The sequence below is a fragment of the Ahaetulla prasina genome, chromosome 2, assembly GCF_028640845.1.
Source record: "Ahaetulla prasina isolate Xishuangbanna chromosome 2, ASM2864084v1, whole genome shotgun sequence".
Classification (NCBI taxonomy): Eukaryota; Metazoa; Chordata; class Lepidosauria; order Squamata; family Colubridae; genus Ahaetulla; species Ahaetulla prasina.
In genome coordinates, this window is record NC_080540.1 from 100411765 (window position 1) to 100433019 (window position 21255).

Below are 21255 nucleotides of genomic sequence, written 5' to 3' on the forward strand. Positions count from 1 at the left end.
ACAATTTAATATAAATTGTATAAGTGTAAGCCTCCCTGAGTCTTCGGAGAAGGGCAGGATATAAATGCAAATAAAAATAAAAAAATAAAAAAATATTTCTTTCTTTACATCTGATTTTATTATTTAAGATTTTACAAGTTTCCTTATGTTAGGAATTAATATAATGGTGCAGTAGTTTGTGCATTTCTTACATCTCTTTTCTTTGGTATAGCTGTACACACTGAATTTTCCCAGTTGTTAGGCCACAGTCTTGTTCCTTGTTAATATGAAACTGCTGGCAGTTCAGCTATTCTTTCTTTTGTAACTTTATTCAATGGGCAATTTCATCTATTCTTACAATCTTCCTATTTGACAGCTGGCTCACTGCTTATTATATTTCACTTTCTAGTAGAAGTAGTCCCTGACTATATTCTTTCACTATTTATAAATGTTACTCACGTTCAATACTCCTATCTGCAAAGGGTTTTAATCTTTCCATCTTTCTTTATTCTCATTTACCTCTATTGGTTAACTTCCATGATTACTCTTCATTATTTTTTTACCTTAATTTTTTGTATATTTTTTCTTTGTACTTCTGTTTTATATTTTGATAAATTAATAAAAAAATTGAAAGTGATTTTTCGGATCCCCTTTCTTATTATTTGTTGACATATTTGATATTATTGTTTCTTATTTGAGATGGAAATTTACATTCAATCACCATATCTTTTTATTGCACTAGGCTTTTGTTCTTTGTCCTATTCTGATTATGAAAGCAGCTTGTTGTAAAAGCCACTTGGATCTTTTCTGCTTTGAAATTTTGGATTCCTCTCCCTTCCTTCATATTTTTAAGGCATACTCTGTGTGCCTGTGTGTGAGAGAGAGAGAGAGAAAGAGAAGTAGAAAGAGGTGTTAAGCTACTGAAGTAGAAACTGGGAGTTCTAGTCCTGCCTTAGGCATGAAAACCGGCTGCCTGACCTTGGACAAGTCACACTGTCTTATTAGCTCATAATGTCAGGTCAGGTGACAAGTTGGTTGGTCAATTCCTGGGGCAACCAATGGATCAATGCTTCGTTGATCTGAAAAAGTTGACCCAAATTTGCAGAAAAAAATACTAGGAAGAACAAAAGTACTGATTTTTTATTCTTGTAGTCTATATTCTCCGTGGAGTGTCTTGCTGACACATTTACTGTACTGTATTTAATTAACAAGTTTAATTCATACATCTGACATCAACAATTCATGGTCTGTTCCAAAAGTGGAAGAGGTTTTACCAACTGGATTGCATTTTTCCATCATCTGTTTCCTATTATGTAGCCTATGAGACCAATATTGTCCATGCAGTGACAATGTATTGTGTGTTGTCTATGTAATTTAAGACAAATGTGTATAGTGTATAGCAGTGATGGCGAACCTTTTTTCCTCGAATGCCGAAAGCGTGTGTGCAACAGTGTGCGTGCGCCTGCCAACACACATAATGCAATGCCCTCACATCACACTCGTGTCAGAAGCACCGAGGTGCTTCCAGGATTAGCCACTGACATCACCATTGCCCAGGGGACACTCAGTTGGGGGTTCCTTTCACGTTCCACAGCAGCATTCAGGTTTTAACGTGGGCTTCCCTAACTTCCAACCAGTGGTGAAATCCAAATTTTTTTATTACCAGTTCTGTGGGCGTGGTGTGGCTTGGTGGGCATGGCAGGGGAAGGATATTGCAAAATCTCCATTCCCACCTCACTCCAGGGAAAGGATACTGCAAAATCCCCATTCCCTTCCCACTCCTGGGGGAATCATATTACAAAATCACCATTCCCACCCCACTCTGGGGCCAGCCAGAGATGGTATTTGCCGGTTCTCTGAACTACTCAAAATTTCCACTCCTGGTTCTCCAGAACCTGTCAGAACCTGCTGGATTTCACCCCTGCTTCCAACTCAGCCTCCTAATCATGTTAGCCACTGTGCTCCTTAAGAATGTTATTACTGTGTCCCTATAAAAAAGAGGAAAGGTAGTAAGAGTGAATCTACAAGAAGGTCGTTTTATTTTGTCTGATAATAACTCTGGCAGAATGTTGATAAAAAGAGTGCCAAAAATGACAACTACAAAAATTTATTTCTTAAGGAATTTATCAGGTAGATATGTGAGTGGCCTTGGGCATGCATTTTTTTTTAACCTGATGTTAGTCAATCAAAGTCACATTTGCAAATTGTGCAACCTTGTAAACTGACTGAAAGACTGTTTAAATAAATAAAGCACGATATAAGGCTGGGCAGGAAATGTACAAATGTAACTTCTGCTCTTTAGCAAGTCACTAAAGGGTGTATAACCGTGAGAAAAAAATGCATGTTTGCTAAATTAGAGAAAATCTATGATAAAGTGATTAGGTTATCATTATGGGTAGAGAGTGTATAGTTATACGGGTATGGAGTTGATGGTGGGTTATTCAATATTGTGAGACAGAAATACAGTAAGAATCAATGGAATGCCTAGCCACTGGTCCAACACTGAGCAGGGAGTAAGACGAGAATATGTAATATCCCCTGGGTTGCTTGATATATTTATGGATAATATAAAGTATGAGGAATACATCTGGTGAAGTTAGAAGTCTGTTTATCCATCCACCAGATTTATATAGCCACTATCTCACAATCAAGAAACTGTTGGTAATATGAGTACATGTATAATCATGCTATGATCTGTAGTAACTGTGTTTGACAGAAAAGTTAACACAACAATTTATACAGAAATGAATAACTAGAGCAAGTATATATTGTCTGGTACTCTAGGTTAACTAAAAATATTAACTAAAAATGGAGAAATGTATAGAGAAATTTTAAAGTGTAAAAATGAGGGTAGGTAGATTATGAGTATTATGAAAACTGAGTTGGGAAGAGCATATCATCAGAAACTAAACATTGAATGGAACAGGAATGGAACAGAAATGTTGGATATAACAGGAATGGGATATTTAAATATCTATGCTAAGAGAAGAAAAGTTAGGGCTAATAATGAATAGTTGCAGAATGAATGTAGACTGAATATAAAAATTAATTACCATGATGTTGTGGTGATGGTGGCTTTCATAGAGAAAGAGTATGAGGACTGAACTGCAAATATATATATATATGCAGTAGTAAAAAAATTGGATTTCATCACTGCATACACACACACACACACGCAGTGATGAAATCCAAATTTTTTTACTACTGGTTCTGTGGGCGTGGCGTGGCGAGCATGGCAGGGGAAGGATATTGAAAAATCTCCATTCCCACCCCACTCTGGGGTCAGCCAGAGGTGGAATTTACCAGTTCTCCGAACTACTCAAAATTTCCGCTACCAGCTCTCCAGAACCTGTCAGAATTTGCTGGATTTCACTCCGTATGTGTGTGTGTGGTGTGTGTGTGTGTGTGTGTGTGTGAGAGAGAGAGAGAGAGAGAGAGAAGGAAGAGCAAACAAGAAAGTTATGGCTGGGTGAGAGAGAGAATCAAAACAGTAATTAATATATGAAATGGTAAAAATAAGAATGGCTTGCAAGGTCAGGAAATTATCAGTAACATCTACTATTTCAGATGAAATTTAGATTTTAATTTTCTATTATATTTCAAATATAAACTATATAATTGCTACATAGTTTTTTTCAGAATAAAATTACTGCAGAACTAGAAACATACCAACATATAAACATTATTTTTGGAAACCCAATCATGCCTTTAGCTATGATCTAATGAATTTAGTGAATTTGCCTTTCAGTATTCACATCATAGGACTAGATTCTAAATTTTTTTCTAATAGCATATTCACTTTAAATGTTTATTCACTCATGAGCTTTATTTTGTTCTATGCAGCTTGTTCTTAACACTGTTAAGTATAAAGAATACAGGCCAAGTTCATTAAAAAAATTAAAAATTTCATTTAGGTCTTTCCTGATAGAGCAGTATTTCAGAAAAATTGAGTTTGTTTTGCTATTTTAAGTTTCAAAGCACTGTGTTAAATAATTAAAAGGTTAAATGTCATAGAATTTGTAGTTTCATATATACTATAAAAGAATTTAGCAGAACATGCAGAATTAACAAAGAACGTACATGCTCCTTCCTTAGTGTGTATATAAGCATATGTTTATTTATATCCTGATTTTCTGCTGAAATAAGACTCAAGGCAGCTAACCATTTTTTAAAAAACACAATGCAAAATATAAATTTCATTAATACCATTCTCAACCAATATTTAAAAAGATGGTGAAAGTGCTAGATCTTCACAATTTTTTAAAATGCTGACACAATAGGCATAAAATGAATTCCTGAGAGATTGTACTGTACAGCTTGGAAATGGTATATGAAAAGGCCATTTCCTACACACCAGAGGAAAAAAGTCTCAGGCAGCAGGGTCATCTTTTAAAAGGGCCTCTTCTGCAGTTCTCAATGAATAGACAGGTTGGTAACGAGATAGCATACTGAGTTTTTGCACCAACTATTTCTAGACCCATGAAGAGTATACTGAATATTCCAAATGGACAGGCATAGATCACTCACTATCTCTAGATCTGATTAAATCAGGAAAAGTTTCTGCCAACTCAACAAATGTAATTGTGCAAAAGTGTACCACCCCAGAATTCTCAACTGGCTTTTAATAAAGAATTAGGTAAAAATCAGGGAGTATTCCCAGACTATCATTCAGGGGAATAAACTCTATCCAAACAGGCTGAACCTTCACACACACCCCCAATTTAGTTTTTTAATTACTAAAAGTACCATCTTGTTTAGATTTCAGTTTGTTTTCTCTCATTATCAAACATAAGTAGTGTTCAGAGGTGTTGATTGCTATCTTAGAGCTAGATGGAAAACTGTGATATCGCTAACATACGGATGGTACCCAATTCCAAAAACTCTGAATGACACCGTGACAAAACCGTAGTTGTTTAGAACTCTTCCTCATGTCTGCTTTCCTCCTATCCTTCAATCAGGATAAAAGCATGTGGCTATGAAAAGCACTGCCCTACAACCTATTTTAATTGGATCTTGGCCTCCATTCAATGTAATATGGGGAAGTTTCAGAGAAACGACTGGCAGAATTCCTGCTATCTTCTCCATTCATATCTGTATAAACACCCAGGGAAAATGGGTGAAACACCCAGTTGCACATTCAAGAGCAACCCTGCTGAACTAGAATTGCTATCCAGAGCATCCATTCCATGTCAGGAATAGAGTTACAATCCTGCTGCATCACTGTGTGGCGTTTTCTGCAATGGAGTAACTGGTAAAAGGAAGAGTGAATTGACAGTAAGTAGGCAACATTGAGGAAATAAAGAACTGAACATGAGAAGGGGAGGAGGAAGTAGGGAGATTTAGTGAAACCTCAAGGTGAATCATATGGACAGATACTGAATTTGAAACAGCCTTTCTGCAGACTCATTACCGATTTGGTACTTTATAGACCACCAATACAGAAATAGTATGACTAAAAAACCAAGTGTTTTTGTCAATTTGGTGTAATAGTTAAGGTGGTTGCTTAGAAACCAGGAGACTGGTGATTTTAGTCCTGCCCTAGGCAGGACAACCAGCTGAGTGACCTTAGACCAGTTACTCTTTCAGCCTAACGCACCTCACAGGGTTGTTGTTGTAGAGAAAATAAGCAGAGAGAGGAATATTATGTATTATTATGTATATCCACTGCCATGAGTTACTGATACAAATAACAAAGGTGGTGGTGGTGGGAAACTAATAAATAAAAATATTTCTTGCCAACCTCTCCATATAAGAAAAAAGGAAAGGGTGGAAAAAAACACAGATTCATCATCATTTTACCTCCCAATCTGTGTTGCCTGCTTACTGTACTTATACAAAAGAAACAAATATATGCTAAAACTTCTTCTGTTCTTATACAATCCTCTGAACCTATTGAATTGAATCCTAAGCCTATTTCACTGAAATCCCCAAATTTAAAATTCTAGAAGATGTAACACTGTGAGTAACATATTTATTTGTTTATTCAATCAGCATATGCCATACCATGTGTGGAGACTGAGTGGCTTTTAATATTAGTATCAGGACATTAAAAACAAAAATCAATTAATATAACCATAAACAATTAGTTTGATGCATCACCATTCAATCAATCGATTTATTACAGTCTTATACTTTCAGAGTAGCATGGTTCTGCTTGTTTCAAATATCTTTCTAAATACCCATATTTTTTGGCTCCCCAAAAGCAGTAAGGAAGAATGAATAGTATATGCAAAATTAAACTATTCCAAAGGAGTGAAATCATCATTGAGAACATTTAAACTGAGGTCACTGAACATGACATTCCCTCAGCTGACCCTCTTTTCCATATTTTATTTGATAGGCAGATTCAACTTGTATCCTTCTGGTTGTAATTTCAATTCTTAGCCAGAGCTAATTGCAGGATGTATTAGTGGTGTCATGTAGGTGAACATTGGTGCATTTATTATCTTCCTGGATGACTCCATGTTGCACCAGCTGAAACTTTCAATCACATCCCCATGTAGATCATACTGCAATAGCCCAGCTGACAAAGGCATGAATAATTTGTTAAGAAAAGGATCTAAAAGAAAGGTCAGAAGATGCAGTTGTGTAAAGCACATGACCACAGCTTCTACTTGCTACTATGCCTGGAACTATCAGTCTGGAAGGAGCCTCAAGTTGCAGCTCAGATGTGTCTGGGAAGAACTATTCCATTCAGAGTAAAACTGACTCTCTCCCCATTGACTCAAATTGGTATTAAAGCCCACAAAGACCTAAAAGAATCTGTATCCTAATCCAGCCAAAGGTCCTCAACAGGAGTCACCAATGTGGCATCAATCCTATACTACGCTTGAAATCTAGTTGAAAGAGATCCAGATAATCTTTTTCATCCATAACCGTAACTATAGTCCAAACTATTTTCTCAACAACTTTCCCAAAACAAAGTAACTTTGTTACTTTGTCAGTGATAATGTAGAACTGTTACCGGCAGGAAACCCAAACTGAAACACATTAAAGCGACCCCCCATTAACCTATCATCCCCACAAAAAAGTGGCTGCTGTTTCTGTAATTCAATTAATAATAATAATTAATAAGAGGTTGTTGTACAATTTGACTCTTAAGTTGAATTTGGGGGTCTTTCGATTAGGTTTTGTTGAATTAAGCTATTTCTTAAATCACTAAATAATGTCCAAAGCTCGGGGCTGGCGCACATCCTTAACATTAGAAATTTACACACATAGAAAATCAGGCTACAATTGTTTAGCATAAAAGAGAACTTCAGTACACAATATGGAAGATGAAGAAAAGTTTAAATTATGAATGCAGAAAAAACGTTCAATTCTATGAAGAATAATGCAGGCATATGACAAATATAAGCAGTAATAAATATATACTGTAAGCATTACAACACTTTGGTCATTAGTTTAAGCATCTGTGTGTATTATTCCTGCCAACAGTTTTAGATTTGAATAGGAGCTAAAAACTCACGAAACGTGGCCTAACCTGATAAATACGGTATGCAGTATCCTAAAATTCAACATAAGATGCATGAATGTCAGAACAATGAAAACCCAACATACATAAATCATCTAAGTGGATTTGGTGAAGAATTCATGAACAGCAATGATACGACTAGAACAGTGTACACAGAGCATATCTGGTTTTTAAAAAAATTAAGTAGAAAGAAAAGAAAAGTAATACCTACAATCCTACTCCTGTCTAAGCAGTAACAAAAGAAAGTATTAGAATTTACCTTCAAGGTTCATTCCAGCTTGAAGACATTTCCGGTAGCGACAAGCAGGGCAGTTCTTTCTCCGAATTTTATCAATAATACAATCATTTCTTCCAGCACAGAGATAATTGTGCTGTCCTGCATTTAAAAAGAACAGAAATTATAATTAGAAACAAATATAAACACTATCAAATGAGGAAAAGAAAGAAGATGCAGCATGCATATTATCCATCCAAATGATACATTCATAAATTCCTTCAATCAAGCATTTAGAAATTCAATGTGTGGTTTTTAAATGTTGTAATGATGTTGCTGAATGGAATCTAGTACTAAAGGTAATTCAATTTCAAGGGTAAAAATAAAAATAAAAAAAGCTAGGCACAGCATAGAAACTAAGAATTTTTATTTCTTTATTAATTAATTTGTAATATGATAGCTTAGTGTCAAAATACTGAGAATTACAAATTTAGCGGCTGCTTTAACAACACATATTTAATTAACCCACATATTGAAGATAAAATATTGTTCAAACCATTGCAAGTAAACAATTGAGCAAGGGCAGAAAACTCTACTAGACTAGTGTTTCATGTTTTTCTCTCTTCTGGATCTGACCCAGCTTAATTGTATTATTGAATAGAGGAAAAACCAAAGGGAACTCCTTTATATATGGAGTTTACAATTATAACATTCATTTCTTTATTATTTTATAAAGTCTTATAAGAGATTGCCCAATATTGTTCTATATGTACACGTAGTTCTTGAATTACAACCAAAGTTCGGAGTGGAATTTCCGTCATACGTTGTTGGACCAAATGTTACGGCAAATTTTACACCTGGTCATTAAGTGAATTGCTGCAGTCATTAAGTGAATCCAGATTTCCCAATGGACATTTTTGCCAGAAATGACCAAAAACAATCTGCAAATCGTGAACATGTGACCGCAACTGATAGTAAATGTGTGCTGATTGCCAAAGGCCTGAATTGTGATCACATGACAATAAGGATGAGGCAATCAGGTTACTTTTTCAGAACTTTCAACTGTCATTACATGATTGGTCATAAACTGAGAACTACCAGCATTTCTCAACATAAGAAAATATCATTAAAATTTTGTATGTGATTACTTTTACTAAATACTTACATATTATTTTTATATGTGATGAAAGTATCACATCATCATTCATGATTATGGCTGTTTTGTGTTCCTTGCAGTACTTAGAATAAAGTTTTCTTCTCTTTTCTTATATTTATTGTTAACAGATGTTTTACAAAAAAGCTTTTGTTAGAATAGAAGTTAAAAATCTTTTGTCACACACACACAGGGACCAGCAAATTGTGTCCATACTTGGCACTCCAGTATTCCTAAGTATAAACAGAATATACTCCTTTTCTTCCCATGAATGATTGCAACCTCCTTCCCTTTCATGCAGACAATTAAGGAAAAGGACATATCAATAGGTAACGTAAATTCTGCATATATCAGTCTCATCTCTCTAATCACATTCCATCTTTGACATATGGAACTTTCAAGCCTGGACAATCTGTTTTGTAAAACTTACTACAATATGGATCTATGGTAACCATATAAAATATACACACACATCCCCCCCCAAAAAAAAAAACTGGCTCAGAGATTAGAATTTATTACCATTTGCATCTTTTTCAGTCCTGCCGATATTGTGTCCTTTAACATCCAGAATTCTCAGAAATAGCCATCCTATCTTGGAATTCTAGACTCTGCAGTCCATGAATGTGCGTCTCTGTGTGAGCATTCGTATTTTTAGTCAGCACTGAACTTCTGGAGACTGCCTGTGCTAGTCCCTGAAGTTTTCTTGGAAAGATTTTCCATGGCCGCCTTCCTAGGGCTGAGAGAGAGTGACTTGCCGAAAGTCACCCAGTTGGTTTCATGCCTAAGGCAAGACCAGATCTCTCAGTCTCTCCGTTTCTAGCATGATGTCTTTAACTATTACACCAAATTGTAGACAAATGAAGGCAAGACTCTCCCAAATTGATGTAATAGTTAAAGACATCATGCTGACATCAGGGAAATATAAGGGTAGCAAGCTTAATATAAATATAATATAAATAATATAACATAAATATATAAAATATTAACTCAATTTTAAAGCTAGGAACATTGAGACTCTAAGTTAAATAACTTTTTTGGGAGACTTTTTTTGAATGTACATTATTTCTATTTATTTATTTATATATGTTCTATAAGATAAACACATTACAGTCTTACTCCATTATTCTTTACCAGCTGCTCCAGGAAAAGAATACTGCTGGATGAAGAGAGCAAAGACAGTACTGTGGAAGAAACTGTGCATGCACCAAGACAGGGATGATCAAAACCCATACTGAATGAGACCAGTGCAACTAGATATGCATTACTCATCAAAAGGATATGAGGCCATTAGGAACAACAGAAAAGGAAGAAGAAAAATTGTCAGAGGGATGCAGAATGGGACTATACAAAGTACCGTATTCCTCCCCTTTATCCCTGCCTGCTTTTTAGCCATCTAATTTAGTTGTTGCAGTGTAATATGCCTCCAGAAAACTGAATTTATTTGCACCCCACCTTTATTGTTTTTACAAATAATTCAAGGCAGTGAAAATATATAACACACCTTCCTCCTCCTGTTTTCCCTGCAACAGCCATCCTATGAGATGGGTTGGGCTGGTCTAAAGTCACCCAGCTGTCTTTCATGGCTAAGGTAGGATTTGAACTCATGGTCTCTTACTTTCTAGCATGGAATCTTAAACACTAGGCCAAACTGGCACCCCAGTTTGATATTGGTTTTGTATTGGAGGCTGGCAATTTAATTCTCTGGAGGATTCTTTAGGAGTGATATTAAAAGAACTTGGGAATTATTCATTCCTTCTTTAAAATTTGGGTTTTGATTTATTGCCATGAAAAATAATTGGTTAAATGAAAAGTATTTAATAACTATACATGTGTATGCTCACCCATATATATGTAATTTCAACTGGTTTTCAAACTGGTTTTCACTCAAGGGTCCTTGAGTGGCTCAGACTGCTAAGACAGTCTGTTATTAACAGCAGCTGCTTGCAATTACTGCAGGTTCAAGCCCCCCCAGGCCCAAGGTTGACTCAGCCTTCCATCCTTTATAAGGTAGGTAAAATGAGGACCCAGATTGGTGGGGGCAATAAGTTGACTTTGTATATAATATACAAATGGATGAAGACTATTGCTTGACATAGTGTAAGCCGCCCTGAGTCTTCGGAGAAGGACGGGATATAAATGCAAAAAAAAAAAAAATAGTGCTACATTGTCTTTCCAACATACAGCTTATTAGAACAAGAGCAAAACTGTATTTTTTGTAACTATGGAAAAATTCAATTTAAGATTTCTATCAGTATCTTTTTCTCAGGAAAGGAATGATGCATTATCTGCCTTTTTTTTAGCTTACATGAAGCTGGAAATACTACAGTAAGCTTACTAGCAAGGCCAGTTAGAGAAATCTAGTTTTGAAATGCTGCTTTAAGATATATCGATTTTACCACTTTAAAAGAGCAGGGAGGAAACTATTTGGGTTTTGGAGCATATGAAGTGGGCAAACTAAAACCTTTGGAATTTTTATGGAACCAGAGATTCAAGTATAAGCAAATCTTGGCAGCAAATTAAATCTAACTATAGCTTTTAAAGATCAGATTCTTTCCAAATTGAATTATGCAACAGTATTAAACAGGAGCAAAAACAACAAAAATAAGAGAAAGCAATGAATGATAAAAGACCTCTTTTTATTACGGTCAGAATAACAGAGTTAGGAGGGACCTTGGAGGTCTTCTAGTCCAACCCCTTGCTCAAGCAGGAAGCCCTATATCATGGCTGTCAAACTCATGGCGTCACATTGCCGTCACAATGTTTCATGATGTTTTTCTCATTTGCGGAGCTGGGGTGGGCGTGGCCTACGCCTGATGTATCCGGCCCTTGGGCTGCTAGTTTGACACCACAGCCCTATACCATTTCAAACAAATGGTTGCCAAATCTCTTCTTAAAAACCTCCACTTTAGCAGCACCACAATTTTTGGAGGCAAGTTTAAAACAATTAATTGTTTTCCCTATCAGAAAATTTCTTCTTATTTCTAGGTTGGTTCTTTCCTTGATTAATTTCCATCCACTGTCACACAAATTTAGAGAGCAATAATGATTTCTTAAAAATAAAGAGAGGGAGGGAGGTAAGTATTATCTCCCAACATCACAGTGAAAGCTGGTCAAGGAGATTAGGGGAAACTGACAGAGAAGGGATATTGGAGATTCTATAATGTAAAAACAAACCATTCTTTCCCGATTCAGTTTAAAGCTGGATTAGAGGGCATAAGCCTGTTCAGCTTCTTCAAGAACAAAAAAGGTTCCTAAACACTAGCCCTCTGAAGATTTCTGGACAAAATACCGCAAACAAAGCAGCATGATAGATTCATAATTTGGAGGTCCAAAACAGCAATCAAACCTTCTCTAAATCTTCTGTATATTGTTCCACCTTGCTTCAACACTACTCCACAGAGTTGTCTTCTCTGCATGCACAAACATGACTAGAAGACTGTAGACAGGTTGCAAAGTAGATGCAGGGAAGTTTTAAGCAGCTGCATTATGCTACAGTACTAATGTAGTCAGTGGTGAAATCCAAAAATTTTCCCTACTAGTTCTGGGGGCGTGGCTTGGTGGGCGTGGCTTGGTGGTCATGTGACCGGAGTGGTCATGGCTTGGTGGTCATATGACCAGGGTGGGCATGACTTGGTGATAATATGACCAGGGTGGGCATGGCCAACTTGACGTCACTCATGTCACTCACTGTTAGAGCTAGGAGATGTCATGGATTGAGTAAAATGTGGTGAAACTCACTTAACAATGTTCTTGCTTAGCAACCAAAATTTTGGGCTCAATTGTGATCATAAGTCAAGGACTATCTCTGCCTTTCTCTGCATGGCAGTCTTGTCCTAGTAAACTCCTTCTCCTTTCTGGCAATTTTCCTCTCTGTTACAAGTACCAAAATAATCCAGATAACGTAAAGTTTCCTGCTGCTGCATGGGATTGGACTAGATGACCTCTGAGATCCCTTCCAGCCCTAGATTGCTGTGCTGTTTCAAAGAGTCTTCTGAAGCCATGTCTAGTGCCAGGGTTTGTGGTGGTTCCTTCCTCTTCTCTCTTTCTCCCTTCCTTCCTTCTTTCTTTCTCTTTCTTCTTTCTTTCTTTCTCTTTCACTCTCTCTTTCTTTCTTCTCTCTCTCTCTCTTTCTTTCTGTCTCTCACACACATACTCTCTCTCTTTCAAACATACCTTGTTTGAGCAGCAGTGGTGGCGGGAGAAGGAAGAAAGCGAGCAGTAGTAGTGCTCCGGGAGGGCAGGCGGCCCAGCCCGGAAGCGGCGCGTTCCCCATCATGGGCTAGATGTGGGCAGCAGGACCCAAGGTGGAGGGGAAGGCAAATGGGTGATAGTCATCCGAAGGCCCCGCGGAAGCTGAATGCGCCAGTCCCAAAAGGTAAGCGAGCCTCACTACGTCTCCCCGAGGCAGCTTCTTGGCTGATTGCAGCGGGTCTTCTTCCCCCACTGCCAGCATCAGCTTTACCTTCTAGATCTCATTCGCCTCCGCCGGAGTATTCAGCATGCCCATCCCAATGGGCAGCACTCTCGGCCCCAGCAGTGGCGGTAGAAGGAAGAAAGCAAACAGCAGCAGTGGTGCTCCAGGAGGGCAGGCAGATGTCCTGGAGCTGCTGCATCTGTGGACATCTGCCCACCCTCCCGAAGCACTGCCGCCACCCCTCAGCCCCAGCACAGCAGCTGCATCTCCCCCAAGTGCTGTCTGCCTACCCGCTGGAAGCAGCGCATCTCCGTCATGGGCTGGACGCTGACCTTGGAAGGCAGATGTGGGGGACCACCGGGAAGGCCACGTGGAAGGCAGGCAAGCATGGCAGGGCTGCGGGGAAGGGAGCAGGCTGCTAGCTACCTTCCCCACAGCCGGGAGACCCCAACATGCTTGCCTGCCTTCCATGTGGCCTTCCCAGTGGTCCCCGTGGCCAGGCCCGCTTGCCTGCCTTTGCAAACTGGCCACGGAGATGCTGGGAAGGCCACGTGGAAGACAGGCAAGCATATTGGAGCCATGGGCCATGGAGTAGGGGAGGCCTTCGCAAGCGGGCCTAGCCATGGGGACAGCCGTGAAGACCGCATGAAAGGCAGGCAAACATGGCAGGATTGTGGGGAAGGGAGTAGGCTGCTAGCTCCCTTCCCTGCGGCCGGGCAGTCCCAACATGCTTGCCTGCCTTCCATGCAGCCTTCTGCTTGTCTGCCTTCGCAAGCTGGCCATGGAGATTGCCAAGAAGGCTGCGTGAAAGGCAGGGAAGCATGAAGGACTGCAGGCTGTGAGGAAGGGAGTAGGGGAGGCAGGCTGAGATGGTGGTGGGGGGGCAGGGGCAGCTAGCTAGGCTCTGATTTGCAGGCTTACCTGGCAGGCAGATCAGGGCCGCTCAGTTGGGCCACACTGCTTCAGGCAGGTAAACTGCACAGCAGAGACTGGGTGGGGCGAGCGAATGGCGACTGGTTCGGGGGCATGGCCATTCAGCAGTTGCTACCGTTTCAGCAACCCAGGTCAAATGTCTGCTACCGGTTCACGCAAACCGGTCTGAACAGGTCGGATTTCACCCGAGTGTAGTACTCCTGCATGATTTCTCTTGCTACTTTTCATTTGAACTAGAATCCTTGTCTACTTTTATAATAAGCTACTAATTCCTCAAGAAAAAATAGTTGTACTGAGATTATGGATTTGGAAGAAAACATTAATTATTTATACAATAAAATCCTAATGACTCAGATTGTAATCATCATATTGCTTCTTACCTTCCACAGCTCTTTTGAAGAATACTTTGCAGCTACCACATGTCAGGACACCATAATGACACCCAGAAGCCTCATCTGAGCAAACAAGGCAAAGCTTGGGAGGTGGTCCCGTAGTTGCTGAAGAGGTAGATGGTGAACTGCTCACATCAGATCTTACTCCAGGGCTAAATAAATATTTCAAATAAAATTACATTTCAAAAAGGAATCCAAACACAAGAAAAGTTATACGAATATTTCCAAAATTTATTTTCTTTTTTTTTCTGGGATCAAAAAGCAGTTCAGAAATAAGTTTATAAAATAAATAGATTTTATTTCTATTTATTTCTGAATTAGAAAGGAAATTTGCTAGGAGTTTTATCTTAGCAAATACTGTTAGAATATCAGCTAGAATCTACCCAAGACAGCTTTAATCTTTTAAAAGCGTTGTCTTGAGGCCATTAGTAACAACAGAATGCTTCAATATGTACACATGATACTTTCAGAGAGATAAAACCACAATACTTTCTTGAGGAAGAAGCATTACATAATTACTGGCACAGCAACATCTGGAACTGAGCTGGCTTTTGAAGGAAGTTAGAAATTCTGATGCAATCATTTCTATTAAATGAAAGTTAACATCAAAGTTATAAAGCAACCTGGGTATTTATTTCTGAGACATTTGCTCTGAGTTAGAAACCAGATTCAAAGACCTTCCAATTGACACTAAATTGCAATGGCCGAAATACCGTATATACTCGAGTATAAGCCGAGTTTTTCAGCACGTTTTTTGTGCTGAAAACGTCCTCAACTTACAATAGCAATAACACTTAGACTTATAGACCACTTTATAGTACTTTTTAGAGGTTTACAGAATCAGCATATTGTGCCCAACAATCTGGGTCCTCATTTTACCGATCTCGGAAGAGGGAAGGCTGAGTCAACCTTGAGCTGGTGAGAATTGAACTGCCGAATGGCTGGCAGTTGGCAGCCTGTAGTGCTAAATTCTAACCACTGCACCACCATGGCTTACAACCACAATTGAGCCCCAAATTTCTGTTGTTAAATGAGACATTTTTTAGGTGAGTTTTACCCCATATACAACCTTTCTCGTCACAGCTGTTAAGTGAATCACCAATGTTATGAAATTAATAACAACAGAATGCTTCAATATGTACACATGATACTTTCAGAGAGATAAAACCACAATACTTTCTTGAGCAAGAAGCATTACATAATTACTGGCACAGCAACATCTGGAACTGAGCTGGCTTTTGAAGGAAGTTAGAAATTCTGATGCAATCATTTCTATTAAATGAAAGTTAACATCAAAGTTATAAAGCAACCTGGGTATTTATTTCTGAATTAGAAAGGAAATTTGCTAGGAGTTTTATCTTAGCAAATACTGTTAGAATATCAGCTAGAATCTACCCAAGACAGCTTTAATCTTTTAAAAGCGTTGTCTTGAGGCCATTAGTAACAACAGAATGCTTCAATATGTACACATGATACTTTCAGAGAGATAAAACCACAATACTTTCTTGAGGAAGAAGCATTACATAATTACTGGCACAGCAACATCTGGAACTGAGCTGGCTTTTGAAGGAAGTTAGAAATTCTGATGCAATCATTTCCATTAAATGAAAGTTAACATCAAAGTTATAAAGCAACCTGGGTATTTATTTCTGAATTAGAAAGGAAATTTGCTAGGAGTTTTATCTTAGCAAATACTGTTAGAATATCAGCTAGAATCTACCCAAGACAGCTTTAATCTTTTAAAAGCGTTGTCTTGAGGCCATTAGTAACAACAGAATGCTTCAATATGTACACATGATACTTTCAGAGTTTTTTTTCTTTACTTCTATAATTTCATAGGATAGTTATAGGACTACACGTAGTCCTCAACTTACAATAGCAATAACACTTAGACTTATAGACCGCTTTATAGTACTTTTTAGAGGTTTACAGAGTCAGCATATTGTGCCCAACAATCTGGGTCCTCATTTTACCGATCTCGGAAGAGGGAAGGCTGAGTCAACCTTGAGCTGGTGAGATTTGAACTGCCGAATGGCTGGCAGTTGGCAGCCTGTAGTGCTGAATTCTAACCACTGCACCACCATGGCTTACAACCACAATTGAGCCCCAAATTTCTGTTGTTAAATGAGACATTTTTTAGGTGAGTTTTACCCCATATACAACCTTTCTCGTCACAGCTGTTAAGTGAATCACCAATGTTATGAAATTAATAACAAAGCTATGAAGTGAATCTAGCTCCCTCATTGAATTTGCTTGTCAGAAGGTTGCAAAAGGTAATCACATGACCCCGGGTCACTGCAACTGTCACAGGCCAATTACCAAGCATCTGAATTTGATCACATGACCATGGGGATGCTGCAACTATTGTAAGTGTGAAAAAAGATCTTAAGTCACTTTTTTCAGTGCTGTTGTAACCTTGGGTGGTCACTAAATGACTGTTGTAAATTGTAAAACTGTTGTAATGTTGAAAGCAAAAAGAATCAGGATTGGAGTGCCAGATCTAAACAATTACTATCAGTCATGAGAAAAGCAATCTATAGTTAAAATTACAGGCAGAAAAATGATTTAGAAATAAATATTACAGATTTTTCAGAAACATTAAAAATTATATGACTTTTCTTAATTATAAATTAAGCTGAAAAAATTGAACTTTATTTGGGTTTGAGCTCCAAAAAATATTTTTGCTTAATGGCCTATGCAACCCTTTCCTCTATCACATTAATCAGCAATACAGATTCTTTTCTACCTAAACCTTGGTATCTCTACCTTAATACAGTATTAGAGATCAAATATATGAGCCCAAGCTTCTGCGGTTTATTATCACAAACAAGGCCAATAAGGTTTACCATAGCCCTCCAAAACAAGATTATGACAAAAATTATGATGATGATGATGATTATGATGACCAGATTAAATATTCCCATAAATATCACCCAGAATATCCCAAGTTTATTTCTGAGATCCTAAAGTAAACTAGGAAACATTACAGGTAGTTTTTTTGTTAACAATAATTGGGACTAAAATTTCTGTCACTAGACAATGCGATTGCACAGTGCAATGTCACATAAATGCATTGCTTAGCCACTGCATTTCCAGCAGTCCCCACCGCCATTGTTAAGCAATGACTTCCACATGACTTCATATGGGCTTCTAATAAGTAAAGTCAATGGGGAATTAGGGGCTTGGGTTGGACTGGAGCGGGAGAACACACAAGCAGCTATACCAGCCTAATTGAAAGCTGCAGCCATCCCTGGAAAGCAGCATGGTATGCAAGACACAACCATCCCAAGCCAGTTGCACAGCAGGAAGACTCAGCCCCACTGCCCTCGCCAACCTACAACTCCATGGATTCTGTGTCCAGAGGACTCTTCTTGTTCTTTGCTGCCTTCTTTTTCCTGCTGCTGCTGAGGTGTGCCCAGTCTAGCCCTCTGCAAGGCAGCTGCTGGCTATATAAGGCCTTTTTTCCTGTGGTCTCACAAGGAAACCGAAGACCAGGCACACTACATCAGCTTGTGGGAGCAAGAAGGGGTGAAAGTCATCTGGGGGCAATGGAGCACAGGGTAGAAGGGCCTGCAGAGTGCATACGGCCAAAAGGGCAGAAATGGGGGGAGGGGGAATTGAAGTGCCCCTGCAGTTCTAAAGTGGCTTGTCAAGCACCTGAATTTTGATCAGGCATTTGGGGCACTCCAACTTTGGCGGATTGGGTGTAAATACCACTCATTTAGCATTGTCATAACTTCAAATTGGTAGCTGAATGAATGGATGTTAAGCAAGGATTTCCTATAGTTTTTAGCAGCAGTCAACATAGCTGTGTAGAAATGCTTAAATTATGGTTTGGTAACATGTAACATACACGATACCTTGAGGTTCAAAATGTTACAGTAGGAGAAACTGGAGCTCAGACATACATACACATTAGATTTCAGGGAGCCAATTGCAACAAGCCTAGAGAAACATTAGTCAGGATCTCATGCACCAAAATTGTCAGATCAATTAGAGCACAGGAAATTAAGAGCTTTTCAGAAATAAGATAAGTGAAAGTGCATTCACTCACCATTCCAATGAGAAGAAAAAGTGGAGTGGGGCAGCTGAGAAAACAGCTAGGGATGTATAGGAAGTTCTGACTGAGATAAAGAGACATTTAGAGGAAATGGAAGATGGAAGATGGAGAGAGGAAGAAACAGAGGATAAAAGGGCTGTACATTTCCAGAAGCACAAGGAAAGGTATAGGGTACAGGATGACAAGAAAAGAATGAGAAGGAAAGGAAAGGTCAATTTGAGAATATGTTGCAAATATATTAAAAATATATTAAATACTGTGAGAATCCCTCAACATGACAATATCCTACTTCAACTACAAGCCCTCAACAGAGAAAGGGTGAGGCAAAATGCACAACTTGTATGACACAATATTTCTCGTTATTGGTTTCATGGCCAAAATCTGCCCTCAGTCTTGTGTATTTTATTCCTGGAGAAATTGCCAATTTCTGCTGTAATGAAGGGAAAGGTCAGGATAGGCAATTACAACCTCTGCCCAACAAATTTCTCAATTTACATAGCAATGATGAACCTACTGTGGATCAGTTCAGGAAAAACATCAGACAATGCAACCGATTTTTCCAAATGGTATTCTTTGGTGCCAAAAAAAATCTTTTCAATGAGGAATGGATGGAAACTTTCTATGATTATTCAAGGTTTGAATAATCAATGATTATTCATCATTATATTGGGCATTTAATGTCAGACTCCAACAAGCAAGCCAAATATATTTACTGTATTTTTTGGAGTATAAGACACAGCGGAGTATAAGAAGCACCTTGGTTTTTAGGAAGGAAAATAAGAAAAAAGCTGATTGGCAGGTGGATTGGCCTCCCGGAATACCCCCAATCAGCTGTTCCAGAGGTGAATTTTAGCAACAAGTTCCTTGGTTGTGAGTACTGTGCCTTGCTTTTTTTTCTGCCTCTGAAAGCCTGCAAAACAGCTTCAGAAAAAAAGCCTCTGAATCTCTGTTTGGGGGCTTCTTTTCTGAAGCTCTGTTTGGGATTTCTTTTCTGAAGCTTCGTTTCTGATGCTTTTTTTCAGCCTCTGAAACCTCTGTTTGAGAAGCTGGGTGGGGCTACATTCAGTGTATAAGATAAACCCAGATTTTCACCCTCTTTTTTGGGAAAAAAGGTGCGTCTTATACTCCGAAAAATACGGTAAATTTGCTTCATGGATCCTCAAAACAGCATAGAATTGAGAATAGGTATAGTCCAGAAAGTTGGAAATCAATGTGAGATTGTTAAGATATTGGAGAAACGACTATGACAATGAAACTCATACACTGTATCTCCTCGACTCACACAGCTTTGAATATATACATTTTTTTCCTCTTGGAGAGAATGGCTAGGATCATCAGCTCCAAATGACAAACAAGACATTAATGGCAATGCGTCACTATGCATACTGAATAATGAACTCATGAGAATGAGTTTAATAACCTTCTAAGAGGAGGATGTGTATTTCAACACTACGTGGTTGACATAGCTGCTAAGAATGAAGGTGAGAGGCTGAGTTACATGTGAATGAATCAAGCAACCTTGAGATCAACAACATACAGAGGCCCATTGAAGGATAATGATTTTAGAAACATCGGAAGGTGCATCTCTCTTCAACCTTTGCTGATGGACCATAATATATAATGGAATAATGTCAAGATTCCAAGATGTATATATGGAAGTCTGGCAACGCTCCATTTTTTATTACAATGACATGCAATCCAAATTGGTCAGAAATATAACAAACGTTTTCTAATCAGCAGTCAAATGATTGGTCAAAATTAATTGCAATTCTATTTGAAGAGAAAGTTGTTCACAAAGTACCTCACTGGAAATGTAAGATATTGGTGTGTTTAAAAATGACACTGTCATGATTCCAAGAATTATGCTTAATATTCAGAAGGGGAAGATGTCCCTCTTCAGGGACACAGTTTCCAATACAGCCATCTAGAATGTGCTGATTTATCTGGAGAAAGTGGTATTCCAGCATGGCCAGCTGTATGTTGCATATTATGGTGAGAAAAAAAGGAGCAAAAACATTACAGTATTCCTAAAGAATGGCAGATCAACTACAAATATTGTCAGTAAACAATATTTGTAAATATTGTAAAACAAAAAGCATCTATATTGTTACACATCTTTCTTCTTTAATAAAATGTGTTTTTTTTAAATATGAATTTATATCCCGCCCTTCTCCGAAGACTCAGGGCGGCTTACACTATGTTAAGCAATAGTCTTCATCCATTTGTATATTATATACAAAGTCAACTTTTTTATTGCCCCCCAACAATCTGGGTCCTCATTTTACCTACCTTATAAAGGATGGAAGGCTGCGTCAACCTTGGGCCTGGTGGGACTTGAACTTGCAGTAATTGCAAGCAGCTGTGTTAATGACAGACAGACTTAGTCTGCTGAGCCATCAGAGGCCCTTTTTAAAAACCAAAATAATAGAAATCTGCCCAGTGATCATTCTGTTTTTCTGTTTAGATAAGGAAATATCTCTGATAAGATGACCCAACAGCTCGTGGGTTATTCAGTAACATTTAACAAGAATCTAGTGGCCACTTCTTATAAAAAAAAAATAAAACCAGGAACCACATTACTTTATACACATTCTATGAAGTATTTTATAAGCACATTCTCATACGCTAAGGTCTTA

General features: G+C 38.3%; 1 protein-coding gene across 2 annotated transcripts in view; it reads right to left on the reverse strand.

Moving 5' to 3' along the window:
- Positions 1–21255, reverse strand: part of NR3C1 (nuclear receptor subfamily 3 group C member 1) — a 71483-nt gene that overhangs the window by 19351 nt on the left and 30877 nt on the right. For both annotated transcript variants that reach the window (XM_058171503.1, XM_058171504.1), the window contains 2 exons: positions 14548–14711; positions 7713–7829 (listed from right to left, as the gene is read on the reverse strand). In XM_058171503.1, the coding sequence (XP_058027486.1) occupies positions 7713–7829; positions 14548–14711 (281 nt within the window). The remainder of the gene's footprint in view (positions 1–7712; positions 7830–14547; positions 14712–21255) is intronic.